This window comes from Jatropha curcas, chromosome 8 (assembly GCF_041381405.1).
Source record: "Jatropha curcas cultivar XTBG-Jc1 chromosome 8, XTBG_Jcur_1.0, whole genome shotgun sequence".
NCBI lineage: Eukaryota > Viridiplantae > Streptophyta > Magnoliopsida > Malpighiales > Euphorbiaceae > Jatropha > Jatropha curcas.
Window position 1 is genome coordinate 24,640,311 of NC_143158.1, and position 18,043 is coordinate 24,658,353.

At 28.4% G+C, this 18,043-nt stretch overlaps 1 protein-coding gene and 1 long non-coding RNA gene across 2 annotated transcripts; one reads left to right on the plus strand and one right to left on the minus strand.

Moving 5' to 3' along the window:
* The first annotated feature begins 1,142 nt into the window (after positions 1-1,142).
* Positions 1,143-3,527, plus strand: LOC149494391 (uncharacterized). Its single transcript, XR_016322065.1, has 2 exons — positions 1,143-1,485; positions 1,672-3,527. It is a non-coding gene; the product is annotated as an uncharacterized LOC149494391 (long non-coding RNA).
* A 4,084-nt stretch (positions 3,528-7,611) lies between these two features.
* Positions 7,612-11,173, minus strand: LOC105636449 (putative nucleolar protein 5-1). Its single transcript, XM_012219724.4, has 9 exons — positions 11,019-11,173; positions 10,795-10,885; positions 10,579-10,620; positions 10,202-10,381; positions 9,950-10,114; positions 9,467-9,667; positions 8,603-9,100; positions 8,388-8,522; positions 7,612-8,305 (listed from the first exon to the last, which is right to left on the minus strand). The coding sequence occupies exons 2-9, from the start codon at positions 10,870-10,872 to the stop codon at positions 7,907-7,909; spliced, it is 1,698 nt and encodes a 565-aa protein (XP_012075114.1). The 5' UTR covers positions 10,873-10,885; positions 11,019-11,173; the 3' UTR covers positions 7,612-7,906.
* Positions 11,174-18,043: the final 6,870 nt, after the last annotated feature.

Consider the following 18,043-nt stretch of genomic DNA (forward strand, 5'->3'; position numbering starts at 1 on the left):
TAAAAGAAAAAAAATTAAGTCTTATTAGTTTTTTAAAACTATAAATTTATAAATTATAAATATATATTTTTTAAAATTCAATTTCAAATTTGCAATATTTGAATATAAAATTTAATTAATTATTTTATAAATTAATAATAATCGACAATTCAAATATATAATTTTTAAAATTTTTAAATAATAATAAAATTAATTCAAAAAATTGCAAATGCAACCTTTTAATTTATATTTTTTTTATGATAATTCATGTGTTTTAAGACATTACAAAACACAAAAAAAGAAACTTTTAAACTCACGTGCTATTTTTTATATGTATGTTTAATATTTGTGTGTATTATTTATTATATTTCTTTTATTTCTTTTATCTTACCCTATCATATTTTTGTTTAATTTCCCCACAAACTGTTTAGTACGATGGCTTTCATTTTATTTAGACTTGAACTAAGGATAAAATATAATGATTTAACATTTTAGCTTATATTACTATTTTCTTACATTTGAATGTTTTATATGGTACTGTACAAATGAAATACCCCGAATTTTTATTTTCGAAACCTTTGAATTTTTATTAAATCAAAAATTTCTATTTTTGACAATATGGGCCGTACATAGTGAACAATTTTAATTTGAATTCAAGTTTTTGCAAATTGGGCCCAAGCCCAAATATAATATCAAAAATTTTGAATCGAGAACAGTTAAATTTTCGAATAATAAAATAAAAGTCCAGCAATTGATCTATTATGTATATATATAAATTAATTTTCCTAAAAATCAAATATGATTACTAATTATATTTTTATTTTATTTAGTTAATGGAGGAATGTTATGAAACCTAATTAAAATAATTAAAATAAATTGAACCGGACTCGAAACGCGAATTGATTTTTCAAAAACCACACGAATAATTTGAAAACCAAGTGAAAAACTTGCAAACCGAACAAAATCGAGCCGAATCATTGAAATTAGACCAAACCGGTTCGAATCGAACCGGAATGGTCTAGAAGCCCAAGATTTTTCTCTTTTCTTTTTTTTCTTTTTCTTTTTTTTCTTTTTTTTTTCTTTTCTCTTTTCCCTTCTCCTTCCTGGCGCCAGCGCCATGCGCGCGACACCCCCTTCCCCTTTCCCTTTTGCCTTTCCGGTCACCTGAAGCCAACGCCATTCCCATCGCCTCCCGCTGCCGTTCCCGTGCCGCTCTCCTTCACCCTCACCTCTGTTGTCTCAGGCTAGCGTAGCTAGCGCGGCTGTCGCAGGAAGCTGCGATCGCAGCACCCTCAGCCCCTCCTCCCGCATTTTTCGACCGATCAACGGCAAGGAGCTTCATTCGCACCACCTGGACCTCGCCTCTAGTCCCTACCATTACAACCATCCGACCCATTTCATGCTCTTGGCCTACTTCTCGCACGACGGAAAGAGAGAGGGAGACAGAGAGGTTGCGATGATCAAATCCGGCCACCTCGAACGATTCCGGTGACTGACACCAACAAGGTCGGTTGACTATCCCATTCTAATTCCTTTACAAATCATTTGTTTGATTAATTTGCAATTAATCGGAAGTTTTAGGAAAAATTGAACTTTGGTTTTAATTGGTTTATAAATTGGGATTTTGATAGATAATGACATAATTGGTAGAAAATGACTATAAAATCGCGATTTAGTTGGGATTTGCAACAGGATTTGGCGTTGATTGGTGAATTTTAGAACCACCACCCCTCCAGCCACCATAGACGGCGGCGACAGCGGTGGTTCCGGTGACCGGAGTTCCCAAGAGGCAGGATATTGCATTTTTCGTGTAGAGTATGAATATATAATTAGTTTTAACATCTGACATCAACTGATATTGATCTGTGGATTGACGTATATTTAGAAATTAGGCTTCAGGCTGAAAAATTAAGGAAGTCGATAAACAAGAACTATACGATCTTTTAGAAAGGTTTAATTAGCTAGTTAGCAAAGTAATTAAATTTGGTTAGTATTCAAAATAAGTTATATGGATGAATTTTATAATAATTAGGATGTTTTAGTTTCTATGAAGTTAATACTAATAAGGGTTAATATTATTAAGTAATATGTATTTGAATGTTAATTAAGGATTAGTGTAATTTGTTTGATATATGATATTGTTAATTGGATGATATGAGTTGCTTAGAATATAATTTGTAGATTTATTTGGTGAACGTTGACATACTTGTACTGAAAGGAGAAAGAGTAGATGAAAGAATTATTGATAATATTCCCAGAATAGTTGAAGGTCTTTTAATTTGTAAATTATGGTTGATTGGTGATATATTATTGAAGGCGGATGGGTATTGGATTTGATTGATTGCCCGACGGATGGGCTGTGTGGATTGAGTTAATATTGAATGAAATTTTTGATATTTAAACAGGTGGATAGTCCAATTTTTAGGGGAAATGCTGCCGAAATTTCGATAGAACTTAGATTAATTTTAATTAACAACATAATTAATAAGTTTAGTTAGATTAGTTCTATAACTTGGTACATAATAAATATAGTGCTCTGATTATTTATTATCTTTACTACTCATTTAATGATTTACATATTTATTTATTTATTTCCATTATTATTGTTAATACTATTTATTTATTTGGTTATTTGCATTGCATTATGATGTTTAATTGATTAATATGCTTGCATTTAATTGCAATACTTGATTAATTGTGTTGTGATATTGCTGTGCTTTGTTTGTGTGGAATTAGGATGAAGTGGGTCACCATGGGTTTGTGAGACTGTTTCTGTTATACGGATCCTGATTCTGATTTCTGTTATATTCTGATTCTGTTATATGGATCCCGATTCTGTTTCTGTTAGCCGGGTAAATGGGAGATCGGCGCCCCCGTGTGCACCTACTGTTACTGTTACTGTTAACCACAGGTCGGCTTCTTTATTGGGCGCACCTGATAATCTAGATTTGATCGCAGCCCGCAGGGTGGCCTCCTGTTGTGAGCGCCTGATGATCTAGATTTGATGGAGACGACCGGGTTGCCTCCTGTTGGTATGAAAAAGAAAAGAGAGAATGGAAAAACAATGAGAGGGCTGGTCAAGTGAGGATTAGACCGGTCGGCCAGTATGGGGGATCGGCTCCCTGGTGCACATGTGAGAGGATGAGCCATGTGGGAGGACGGCTCATCGGGGGTTCGGTGACTCCACTGACTAATTTCCACGTGATGTGATTATATGAAGATGTAAATGATTGTGAGTGCTGGTGATTTGCCATTTGTGTGACTGGCTGCGTGAGCATATAACTAGTCGGATGACTAGATTGATATGTTTACACATTTGTGTGACTGCGTGTATTGTGTAATAATTATTACTCCTTAGAAAACTCACATGTTTTGTTTGATGTTTCAGGAAGTAAGTCCTTCTTTAATACGATTTAGGATATGTTCCTTCGGCGCAGGGCAATAGAGAAATTTTTCCTAATTCTATAATTATTTTACTATGTAATTATATGTATAAAAAGCTATGTATACCAAATAGTTAGTGACTCCGCAGTTGTAGAATTTACTTACATTTAGTCGGGTATTATCATAGACGATATTATTATGTGAGCCATATTAAAAATGTGATGAAATGTTAATTGAGCCCGATTTATGGAATGTTGTAACTGATAAATATGGGCTAAATGTTTAAAATTATATTGAGATAGTAAATTTTTAGTGTTTCAGGCTTACTACGGGCCTCGGGGGCCTTAAGCTTACCTGGGCCCTAGTGCCGGTCCGGCCCATGGAATCGGGTCGTGACAACAAATCCCTTTGATATAATAAGAACAAACCAGAATGCCATATAAATAAACTAATAAACTAAAATAATCAGAAAATTAATTAAAATTAATTTACTTTTCATTAGTAAATCTATACAAGTTAATTGAAAAGAGAAATGAAAAGAAACTTATAATTGCATTATCGTACCTCTATCGCATCATTCTTGAATTGCGGTAACGAAAAAACTTAACAATCGAAATATGAACTTTTATTCATTCTTGCAAGCATGCTATATAAGTGAGAAATCAAGACCTTGCAATTGGTAGTCCCTGAATTGCTGAGAGTACGACCAAGCCAATACAGAGTGGTCAAAAACATATTGGCTAGACCATATTTTCTCAGCAGATAGGCAAGTTTGAAACATGAAAACTGCATGACCTATCGCATTACCAAATAGTGACATCATGGATCTTTTAATATCAACCATATCACATTCGATTGTGATATTATGCATTTGCCCCTTATCACAAGATAGAGCTTTTGCACCATAAAATTTCTTCCCAAAAATATACTCTCTTTTAGCAATAAAAATGTATTGAGGCAATATGCAATATCTATTTTCTTTAATTAAGAAAAACATTTCAAGTTCTAGATTCTAAAAAATAAAACATACATACAAATTGGCAGAGAAACTCATATCCATTTAAATGAAAAATTAAAAATAACAACCATAATAAAGTAGTCATTAATCAAACACTAGACAGTTTAAAAATAAAAAAAAAAATACAAAAACTGATATTAGAAGCGCAAAACTACTTAAGCCATAAGCATGACAGCTCCTCATTCTCATTTATCTTTTTCTTGGCAATTTTGGATACCAGCTTCGCTTTCTGTCAATTTCCTCATTTGTAGAAGTACTCTAACTGTTTGAAATCGGGACTTCAAAGGGTTATTGAGGAAATATAAATATTTCAGGTTTGATATAAATACATTTAGATAAATATGACTATAGATAAGAAAATATTCAAAAAGAATTCAAAGGGATATGTATCTATTTAGAGAAAATATTTTTTAATATATATATATATATATTCAATTAAAACTTGAAAAAAAAAAAGAAAAAAATAAAAATTCAAAAATTTATAAAAATAGAAAAATAGAAAGTTGAAAAAGCAGAGTCCGCGTCAACATTTTTAAAATGTTTTTTGCTTCAGGATTATATAGAATATATAAATATAGATAATTGCAAAAAGTTTAGATAAATATAAATTTCAAAAAAATTAAATTTCAAAGGTTTAATTATCTGTAAATTAATTGTAATCATCTACATAAAAATATTTATTTAAAAAAGAAAATGTAAAAATTTTTAAAGATTATATATATATATATATATATATATATATATATATATATTAATACAAATTTAATTGTAAGAAAATACATCCATTCAAATTGTAAAAAAATAAAAATTTCTATGTAAAAAAAATACAATGCTAAATGAAGAGTGTCTGAAACACTCTCTTTATTTTTGTATAAAGAAATAAAAGTGCACCAAAACTGTCGGTTGTTAAACAATCTACTCATTGCTTGTTTTTTTTTTTTTATTTATAAAATTATAATACAGATTTAAAATTTTTGTGCTAATACAAATTTTTTTTTTTTTTCACCGTTTAATTTAAACTAGTTAGATATAGACCATTAAATTTGAAATTGATCAAATGACTTGTTACCTATAGAATGAGTTATCAAAAGTAGAACATTTAGCTTTTTATTATTGAAATACAAAAAATTATTTAATTGTATAAATAAAAAAAATTACTATTTTCAACACAACTATAATTCTATAAAACATAAAATTCAAAGATAAATAATTGTCCAATACTTTAAATTCATTTACTTAAATTCATTTACTCAAAATAAACTATTTAAAGTTTTAATCAATAATTGTAAATTTTTATTTTCTTATTGTTAAAACATTTATCATGTATAATGTAATTTAAATTATATCATATATACATGACATCTCATTATTTTTTTAATATAGTATTTTTTTAATTAAAAAATTAAATTATACAACTCCGTTTGACTTATAAATCTCTACCCTTATATAATATCAAATTGTATAAATTTCACTATATAAATTGTAGCTTATCACTTATACATCTCATTATTTTTCACCATAAATTATGTTTTACAATTTTTAAATTTAAATTTTTATGTACTCATCTAGCTTTTGAATAAAATTTGTTTGGTTTAGAATTTATATAATGTAAAGGTCCATGTATCATAAATTTATAACCTTTAATTTGTAAATTGGAATATAGAATTTGTAATAATATATTTTTATAATTTTCTTAATTAAAAGAATTTTATGCCTGTAATAAATTACCTATTCTTTATACTTATAAAACTACTCTTATATGATATTTTTATATACACGATTCAAATGATAAGCAGTAATTTTATTTTTAAAAAAATTAAAAACACTAAAAGAAAATTTTATGTACATGAATTTGAATTGTAATTCTTTTCTAGATAATTTTATATTTATCACTACATAGTTTGTATAATACGTTATAGGATAGAAAATAGATATGGATAAAAAAAATAAAATTTAAAAATACTATATAGATAAAGAATAGAGCAACAGATTGAATAATCTATTACTAAATTTCTTTATACATGTGTCAATTAACGAGAATTTGTATCAATATAGAAGCTTTTTTTTTTTTTTTTTTTTTTTTTTTTTTCGAAAACAATCCACTGATTGCTTCTTTTTCCTCCAAAACAAATAGTTTTTCTTACAATTTCTTCCATCCAATTTTGATAGGGTTTACATTAGTAATTACTTTGTTCCACTTTATTTGCAACATTCGATCTTTTCATAAGGATTAAAAAAATAATTGAAATATATTGATTTTTAAAAATATATTTTGAAATATCTAAATTGCAGTTCCCCATTAAATTTTGCTGCAAAACACATAATAAATAAAGATAAAATTGAAAAAAGATAATGAACATACTCTCAAAATTTTAAACGAATATTTAAAATGGAATAAGGTAAAATGTTTAATTATTGCTATTAAAGTAGAACACAAAGAGGGTATGCTAAGGATATTGAGTTATGTCATACACAACTTATGTCAAATAGCGAGATTTTCACAAGTTGATATGCATATATAATTATTAAGTCTCTATGAATGTACATTTATACCATGGACAATTAACCAAAGCACCTAATTTTTTGCAAAAAATTAGAGAAGCACACAATCTTTTACAAATCAACCCAACCTAGTCCAAATCAAATCAACTCAATTCAACAGGTTTACAAGTATAACGAATGAAGTTGTATCAATTTTTTAAAATTTATAGGTTGAAACGAATAGCACTAGATTATTCGTTCCCTAAATAAATCTTTAGACCCGACCGAATGTAAAATATATCCAATATTGTTTAACTATTTAGTCCTTCATGAATTACATTAAATAGACTTAAAGCTAAAAATGACACTTTAAATGAAATAACTAAATAATTTAACATAATGAAACCTCAAGGACAAATCAAGGAATTTGTCGATTACCCTAAAAGCTGAAGCATGTTTATAGTCTTGCCTTTTGCTATAACATCCGTAGAAGAATGAAATTTTCAAGATTAATGTTACACAATTGATTAATTTTTGTTTAAAACTTTCTCCAGGTTGAGGCTTGCAATGCCAAAAGGAATAGGAAAGCCACACCTGATAAAGAAACAAAGAGCATACAAAGTCTACAAATAAAGTGTTACAAGAAGATACTGCGAAAACTTGAGATTATTCAAAATACACAGCAAATGAACAAGTCTAACATATTAATACCGAGAGAAGATGAGGCATTTTTATACATGCAACTCATGTCAATTAAAAATTGCAACCTCAATAAGATCAGAGATGAAACTAATTTAGTTCATCATCAATTATCCAAGCATTTCATTTTCTCAGGAGAGAGGGTAGATTGAGAAAATTTGATCATCAAAAGTTCCTAGCTAGCTCCAAATACAATGGTAATTATCGGTCTTCCTCTGATACATGCAGCTAACAAATGCCAAGATAAATTAGGAACACGAGAGCAGAAAAAAAATATTACATAGGGGATATACCAAACTGCCACCTAAATAATTCAAAATTGTTGTTCATACCATGTGAATCTCATCAATCCTCGCTTTTCCTCTTCTTCTTCTTCTCCTTCTTGCTTGGCATTTCGGTTTCCTCTTCATCTTGTTCGGTGTGCTTTCTCTTCTTTTTCTTCTTTTCTCCTGCTTCTATATTCTCTCCATCATTTTGTGCCTCAGCAATCACAGCTTTGTCTTTCTTCTTCTTCTTCTTTTCCTTCTTTACAGACTCCTCAGCATCTGGTTGAGCACTGCCATTCCCATTTGCTGTTAAAGCCGTCTCCTCGCTAGCTTTCTTCTTTTTCTTCTTTTCTTTCTTCTTTTCATCTGTATCTGGAGTTTCTTCAACAGGTTCTTCAGTCTTTTCAGGGATCATTTCTTCATCATTCCCAGTGCTCACTGTTTGCCCAAGAACAGAATCCGCAGAAGGATTGTATGTCTAGATAAAGCAAAAGGAGTTAAAAAACAATATATCCTGCAAAGGAGTAATAACCAAAAACGATTTGTGAATGCAGGCCGACCTTTGCAGCAGTTAACAGTGCCCCAGCCCCCTTCTTTCGATCTTTGTCATATGCTTCTATCTTAGGTTTCCCTTTAGCAGATCCAGCAGAACGACTCAATTCTTTCCCTTCAAGATTCCTTAACCGTGCTTCAAGCTACAAAATCATAGTATAAGAAAATCAAGAGAGAGAGAGAGAGAGTAGAAAGAAAAGTTTCAAGAAAGAACTCCAAGTACCTTCAGTCGGTTCTCCAATCCCATAGAGTTATCTTGGCCATCTCCAAGAGCATCATATCGAATTGCCAATGCTGCTTTTGCAGCTAGAGATCTAGAAATTTTTCCCTTCATCTTTGAGGAAGCTTGGCCGACCAAGGACGCATGGAAAAGAAGGCCATATTTTGGAGTCGCATGCTTTGTCTTAAGAGCTCTAAAGAGAGCTTTTTCGGCACCAAGAATCTGAACTGTGCTACCAGGCTGCTTTGCAAGATTTAACAAGCTACCACCATGAGCAATAAGGCGAGCTCCAACCAGCTCTCCTACAAGAGCAGTTAAATTTGGTGCGATGGTATTCATTCTGCTTTTCAAATAATCATACAGCTGAGCTCTGTACTCAGAAAGGGACAGAACTTGGTCACATAGCTCTCTTATGTTCAACAAATCAACATCACTAACTTCAGTTCCCATGGATATCATTGCAGCCTCCTTCAATTCCGCCTCAACCTCATCTGGAAGTATCTGCAAAGTTTTAGCAAGATGAAAAAGGGAAAAGGAAAGAATATTAAAAAGAAGAGGCAAAAACAATTATTGTCTTTATCTTTCTTATTACTAAAATTAATCACAGTGCTCTTGTGTTCTTAAAAGCAATTCCATGGTAAGAAAATATTCTTTAAGGTAGAAGTTAAAAATTAAAGATGATCAAGGCAATCCAGGACAGCTGGTAGGCAAAGCTGCCTAGTCAGTAGATTCACCAGTACGCATGTGACAGAAGCCAAAATGCATAAATGAAACAGTATATTCATACAAACAAGAACAAGAAAGGATCTAGTAAACTGCCTTAAAGACAACTAGAATGCAAATGAACTAATCAAATCAGAAATTTACCTCAGAAAAGTCTAGCTTTATAGCATTATCACGACTGCCCATCAGTTTTACTGCTTTGGCGTAAAGAATGTTATCTTGCACAATCTTAGAAAGCTCTGGAAAATGCCAGCCATACCATTCTCTTACCCTCATTGCATACGTGTTGAGCTCCTTATCAAGATCATCAAGCAAACCAATTGCCTGAATGATCATTGTATCAACCTACAAACACAGCAACAAACATTATGATCATTGCAACCCTTCATAAATCCAAGGCATTACTTGGGATATCAAAACTCCAAAATTTATCAAATCAAATTGACATTATTCAAAATTTTCTTATCAAGATCTACCACACATATTATAGAAATAAAGAGTTTAAATCCAGCAACACGAAGTTACAATGACAGCAGAATCAACCAAGTTAACCAACCCATAGAGTGGAAATCTAACAGCAAGAGATTAAACTCAAAATGGGACAAGATATTAGTGCAAGGGAAGTACCTTATCTGGACTGAACTTTAGTTTGTATCTTGACAAGCTATGTGACAAACCTAAGCTCATTGGTGCTAAATCTTGAGCGTGTAGGCCAGTTATGAGCTCAGTCAGCTGAGCTCTCAGACCTCTCATTAACTCCATGACCGCATTGTTGTGAACACATTCTATTTTCTACAAGACATAATTGCTCCAACTTAAATAACGAAACCAAATACCAATTTATAATGGCTACAAGAATGCATAAAATCACTAGATTACCAATTTATCTTTGATTGCATTTCCCAGCTTCGAATCAGCTACAGCCAAGATTTCACCGTCACAGTGAGACTTCAAGAATTTACGTAAGCCTTTGCTGGTTGTGCTATCGAGCAATTTGGTTGCTGCTTCCAAAGCCTCAGATGTGTTCTCAAACTTGGAAAATGCTTTCAATTTCACTACCTGAACCATTCATATATATAAAAAAAAAATTAACTATATATAAATAAGGAAGACTGAGAATTCATCTAAATGAACTTCACACAAATTAATAACAACGCAAGAAATTTCAAAAATTTCTCAATCTACTTGAATAGCAAATCAGATAAAGCTTCATCATTATAAAATTCAAAAGTTACAGCTGAGAAAGAGTGAATAACCTTTCTGGCTGTGTCCGCACTAGTAAACTCTTTAGACAAGTCCTGCAACACAAAAAATTATATTTTTACAAAAGAATAAAAAGAAAAAGAAAAAAACTTGCCAAGCTGGCGAAAAATGGCCAATGAAATATTTCTCTCACTTAATCAGATATTTTCCCAGCAACCAAACAGATAAAAAGAAAAAGAAAAGGAAATTCCGAGAAAAACAATAGTTACCTCAACTTTGGAGAGTTTCCCTTCATCCAATACTTTAAAAAGTGCAAAGCCAGCAGGCGTCTCAAATAACACAAGCATCTTTGCGTCACAACTGCAAAAACGCAGAACCAATATACACCGTTAAATCAAAAGCCATAAATCTCTTTTTTCTTTCTTTTTTACGAGACCCATTATAGCAATAACCATAAAAAAAATATAAGGATCAGAACTTTCATTGGTTTTACCTCTACTGCAATAGTATGCGCGAAGGAGGACGAAGAAAGAGAGAGGGACACTGCTCTCTGCTCTGCTGCGTTTTCTTTAGTAAGAAAGAGGCTTAAGGAGGGGACTAGGGTTTTAAGAGAGGCTTAAGGAAGGGGGTTCCAACCAGCAAACAGGGTTTTGTACTAGTTGGGCCCAATTCTAGCATGATCCATTAACGAATAAAATGTGGGTCGGGTCAGTTTCAGGTAAGAAATTTGGACAGATGGAATTTGATCGGTGAAATTTAAATATTTCTTAGATTTACAAGATTTATTCTGTTTGGTTGATGAAAAATAGGTAAAAAAATTATGAAATTAATAAATTCTATGATAGTTTCAATTATATTTTGTTATTTAAAAAAAAAAGAGAAAAACCCTATTTCGAAAATAGGATAAATAATAAATTTAGTGCATCCTAACTTTTGATTTTTTGTCAATTTAATATATTAACGGAAAATGTTTAGAATTAGATGGTTTAACTTTTTAAAAGAAAAAAAAAAAAAAAGCTAATCAAGTGTTTACCGATAATGTGATAGCTGAAATATGATTAAGCAATTAGTGGATCTATAAATATCTAGTTAGCATCCTATATTAACTGACATGTAATAGATGAGTTGGGAAAACCTAATATGACAGAGCAAAACCAAAGAAATAACCATGATGCCCTTATTATTGTTCTCAAAATAACATTATAACTTTTTTTACCACCATCATTGACAAATCAAGCAACGACAGGAGCATCGTTGAAGTGTTGGGACTGTGGTGCTCTACTAAAGTATTTTTAGGAGGCTCAAAAGCATGCCGAGCTTTCTCACTTCAATTTCTTTGAGTCAACGAAGGCCACGCTCAATCTTGTTTGCATTATTTGTAAAAACCTTACCAATCTAAAAAAGTATTATTCAATTAATGTTAATTTTGATTTTCTTTTCTTTTCTTTTTTTTTTTTTTTTTTTTTTGAATTAGGAAGTTTTGTTTTCTAGAAATTTTGAATCAAAATTTAGTAATTTTGTTGTTGGGTTTATGGGAGCTTGAAGGGAATTAAAGTGATTAATTGTGCATTTAGTCTTAAAATTTAAAGGGAAAAAAGTTTATATTATTGTTTTGAGTAAAGGTCGAGATTTTGACTCTCCAAGAAATTTAAATCTTCATTTAAGATTTTATTTCTTTTCATATATATATATATATATATATATATATATATATATATTGGTTTTGTTTGTTCATGAAAGAAAGTGATTTGTTTATTCAAGATTTTCAATTCTTTTTGTTTTGTTGATTTTTTTTTTCGCCTCTTTTATTGTTTCATATTGATGTATCTAGGCTACACCTCTTTTTATACTATCTATCTATATTTATACTATATATAAAAATGAGAACAGTGGAAAATAATAAGATTTTTTATATTACTCTTAATGAAATTTAAAATTTCCTAAAGTACCTTAATGACGGCCAATTAAAAATTACAGTTTATTAGTTGATTGGATATAATTTATAAAAATTATTTTTTCAGCCAATTATGTGCAGTCTGATTACTCTTCTCACTTATGTGAAGAGTGAGAGGTCTCGGGTTTGAATCCTCTCAAGTACAAGTGTTTTCACCAATTTGATTACTGTGTAGGCTATAATGTTATTTCGGCCTATCAGATCTCCAAATAAATAAAAAAATTATTTTTTAAATAAATACATATAAATAATTAAGCATTTTAAAATTTTAAGATTTATCTTTCTTAAATTTATTTTTTAATGAATATATATGATAATTTTTATAATTCATTTATTACATATTTAATTCTTTTGAGATATAGATAAAAAAAGAAAATATACTTTTTTGTTAATATTGTTTTTTCTTTATATGATTGTATATATTTAAAAAAAAATTCAAATAGAATATATATAATATAATATTTTATTTAGGAGAGAGATAAAAAAAAAGAAAAAAGTATATTATTTTTAATAATATTTTTGTTCTTTGTATTTATTATATTTGGTTGGATATATTTTTTAAAAAGTAAATTTTCAAATAGAATTTACATAATTAAACATGGGATAGTAAATAATTGAAATTTTAATTTTAAAAATATATATAATATTTTATTGATATATTTTATAAATCTATACATTGAAATGTTTTTTTTTTAGATGAATTTTGAAAGAGTTTTATTCTTAATAATAATTTTTACTTTCTTTTTCGTGTAACTACTATCATTTTAATTTAGTAAGAGATTTTTATCTCCCTTAAAATAAATAGATGGTCTATTGATGGTTAAGCATTTTTAACTTTCTTAATATTTTTTTCTCTTATTTTCTAAATTGGTTTGACTTAAAAGAAAATAGTATTTAGGAAACTGAAAAAAGAAAACTAGAACTATATATTTCTGTTTTGGTTACTTTTTGGGTTTCAAGAATCTGTATGTATGTGCATATATTCCTTTATCTGATACACTTGGTAAATAATATTATCACTGTAGTCAAAGCAATTTCCATTATTAATTCAGATCATTTCTCGTTTCTTTTTTTGACCTAGCAGTAAAAATAATTTATTATTATTCTTCATTATAGTTGTATATAGATATTTACTTGGGTTTGAGAGAAGAGGTTGGAGATTGAGTAATTACTTGATTTTCTTTTTGATCACCTATTAGGATTTAAAAAATCTGTATTTTTAAATTATGGACTAAAAGATTAGGTCTAAGGATTGGGTTAAACTTTATTCTAATATCACTTTATTATATAAAAATAGAATTAAGTACATAATAAGTAACATTATAAGTAATTTGCAGGGCAAAGTACAATACAAATTAATCACTTATATTTATTTTAATCTAAACAAAACTTACGATATTACATATAAAAATGAAGATGTGCATGATAGAATTGACGATGTGCCTGATGCACAAAATGAAAAGAACAAAAGTGCTAAAAATGATGGTGATGGGGATGCACAGATTAAGGATCGTGGTGAATTTTGTTCATATTTAACAATAAAATTTTTGAAATAAAAAATTTCTATTAGTATTTATATTTTTATGGTCTCATAAGTTAAAGATTTTAATATTTTTTAATTAATTTTCAATATTGCAACCAAACAACGAAAAATAAGTCATTTAGAAAAATATTTTTCAAAAAAAAAAAAGGAGTCGTTGACACTTTAGTAAAAATTTATATATGTATATAGAATACATAAAATATAATTTAGTTGAATTTCACAATTGCAATTCCACACAGATTGTAATATTTAAATGACTAGAATATTATATTAATAATGGGGTTATTGGATTGTCCTTTGGATCTTTGAATTGGGTGGTTGAATATGGCACAACGACCTTGTTATTTGAAATTTGTTAATGATGGCTTTGTTGAATCCTAATTGGATTGCTAGAATGGTAAGTCAAAACAAAGGAAGAAAAGAAAATAAAGTATTATTTCGTCCCTTTGGAAAAGCAAGAAAATAAGGAAATTAGAAAAATATGAGCAAAAGGTAAATTCAATTGAGAATGAAAAATATTTCAAACTAGAGATTTTCATCATAATTAAATAGTACAAATTCAATAGTTTATTAAAAATTTAATTTATTTCATGATCATAATTTTTTTCCCGTTAATGCTTTTATTTGTAGAATTCATACATTTTGTTTTTCAATTAAAGGCATCCAGTTCTTACCTTTTTTTTTACTTTAACATTGTAAATGACTTTCATTGACTATTTCAACTTCAAAACTCTATGCCCATTTTTCTCCTTTTTTAATCACTCTAGGTATTAATTATTCTAAGTAATATTTGAACTTAATTGGAATGCTAATATACAAAAAAGATAAATTTATGAGTTTTAAAAACCTGCAACGCGCATTCTAAATACTAGCTAGTAGAAAATATGAATTATGATAATTCGTATTTTCAAGGATAATGATAAATTTAGTATCTCAACTTTAGATCTTTTTGTAAATTTAGTGTATGAACGGAACACTTTTTAATTGAGTGGTTCAACTTTTTTAAAAAGTCAATTAAGTGTCAAAGTGATAACATGGTGGCCTGAAATATGATTAAGCAATCAATGGACCCACAAATATTTAGCGAGCATCCTGCATGGATTGACATATCATACTTGAGTTAGAAAATCATAATCTAACGTGGCAAAACTAGTGAAATGACCATCATACTTTTATTTGTTACTAGTTTTTAATGACGTGCAATCCACATTGATTATACTCATTATATGCTCATTTTTTATGCTAGCTTAGCTTTTTATTTATACAATTAAAATATAAAAATTTGATTTAGATTGCAATAAATATAGTGATTTTTATATATACAGTAAAAAATTCATTTTAATTATACATCTTGCATTTAATATCTCATTGAAAAAATTGATATATTTGTTTCTCACTTTAAAATAGCAATTCAAATATGAAATATGTCATTTATATTCTCTTCAACATACTGATTTATATAGTTTTTATTATACGCTAGTTACTTTTATTTTTTGTTTAAATACCAAACTGATTTATAAAAATCATCATGTAGCTTTTATTTTACGTTTTATAATTAATTTACATGTTTTGTTGATAAATTTTACTATAATCTTTTTTAATAAATAAATATACTTTAACAATAGAATAAGTAACTAATCTAATAAATTAAATTAAATATTTATAAATAATAATTATTTTTATTTTTATTTTTTTTGTCAATCAAAATCATAAAATCATTTCAAAAATGTATGGTTAAAATTATATTCCTTAACAGAAAGAATATGATTTGAATTAAATAAAATATTAATACAATTAATCAAATTCGAGATGTTTAAAAATAATAATTTTTATCTTATTTTTCTGCCAACCAAATTAGAGTACAATTTGTAATTAAAGAAATTAAACCATACCCTTTTTAAATCAAAATCTTAATTATCCAGATGTATTTATTTAAAATAAATTTTAAAAAATAAAAATTTTCAAATGCCTCACATGTACACATATTCATTTAAAATAATAATGTTGAAAATAAATTACAATAATAGTAAATAAAATAACATAATAAATAATAATAATAAATTATTAAAATTATTTAATTATTATTAATAATATAATGAAATAAAACATAATAAGATATAATAAGATAATAATAGTAAAATTTTAAATTTTCAAATGCTTAATTATCTATATGTATTTATCTATTAAAAAAACATCCAATCAAATTACAAGATGTTATATATATTTTCTTGTTAAAAATTTTTAATTGGCTACGACTAAAATTATTTTAAAGTATCTTAAATGTTTCAAAGACAATATAGAAAATCTCATTATTCCTCTCTCATTCTCACTTTTATATATAGTATAGATAAATAAATTATAGATTATAAATTTATTTTATTATCTATTAAGTTAAATAGAGCAAAATAATGTATATAATAAATACAGGAAATATGTAATTAGCTCTAACATTTAATTTAAATCCTAATTGTATAAATTAAAAACATATATAGTAAATAAAAGAATATTTAATAAATTTTCATGTATAGCCTTATTATAAAATATTAAAATAATTAAATATAAAATATATTTATTAATATATAATTAACGTTAATTATTTATTAAGCATAATATTTAAAATAAAATTGAATTGGTATATAGTTAACATTAATTATCTATTAAGCATAATATTTAAAATAAAATTTAATTGATCATTAATAAGGTTATTTTAGAACATTTTAAATTTTATTAAGGGCGTTATCGTAACGTTAATTATCTCTTAAGCATAATATTTAAAACAAAATTTAATTAGTCATCAATAAAGTTATTTTAGAATGTTTTGAATTTTATTAAGGCCATTATTGGGAATCCTATTATTCCCCATCATACATTTTATATATAGTACTAGTCTTTTGTATGACGTGCGTTGCACATATAATGGTGTATCTGGAATCTCAGTGAACTGGCCCATGAATTGCATAATATTCTTAATGTCACCAATAGATGTCTTAAGTTCTTTGATATGTACATAGTTTTGATCAACCTTTTCCCTCAAAGTGTGCATCATAGAATTTATTGTATCCATTTTTTTCAAACTTCTTCCAAGTTACTATCAACATTCAGAGGCCCTTGCCACCATCATCAGTATGATTTTCATTCTTGCTACCACACTCAATCACATCATCAAGTTGCACATATTTGAGAAGTGTCCACCTTCTATTTTTTGTTTTCACTATATTATAAGAATTCAAGTATCTTGCATTTATCTCCTTTATATGCTTTATGTTGCCTCCCTTTTCTCGGGACAAATCAACACCATTTTTCATTATGCATTTGGAAATCAACCTTGCATAAGGCAAGTGAATGCAACTTTTCCAACTCTTATACTTCTTTGAGCTCAAAATTCTATGGTTGTTCGCAATATTTTTCATAATAATGGATGTAAAATTCAACATTGAATGGTGGATAATGTGTCATAGAATCATAGTCTCATCATCTGTCACATTATCTTTACTTTCAGCCTTAAGCAAGATGTTTGAACACACAATCAAGTGGAGCAACCTAGGAATCACTTTCATCCTGGTGCCCACTACATTGTTCAAATAATCCTCTACTAATTCAGTTCTTTGAAATTCGATAAATTTACTGCTAGAGGGTTTGACAAGATCTTTTAAAATGGAATCATAACCTTTGCCAGGTACACCAAAATTTTTTTTGTAACACAACCTCATTAATCTTCACTTCTACACCATTAGTAGAATCAAATTAAGCTTAACTCCATCCTTATGTTTCTACTATTCTATATAAAGATTTGCATAAAAAATCCTAATAAGCCTAGGGTAAATATTATTCGAAAGAGACATATACTTTTGCATTCAAAGATCAAAGTAATGACCTAAGTCTAAACCTATACCCTTTAGTTCAAGAAAATCAATCATTTTCGCGTATAATAATTTCTCATGCATTTTATCTGATTATAGTAATCATGTCTAGACTGAGATATGAACCCATACCTTTCTAAGAAATCACCACTACTGCCTTC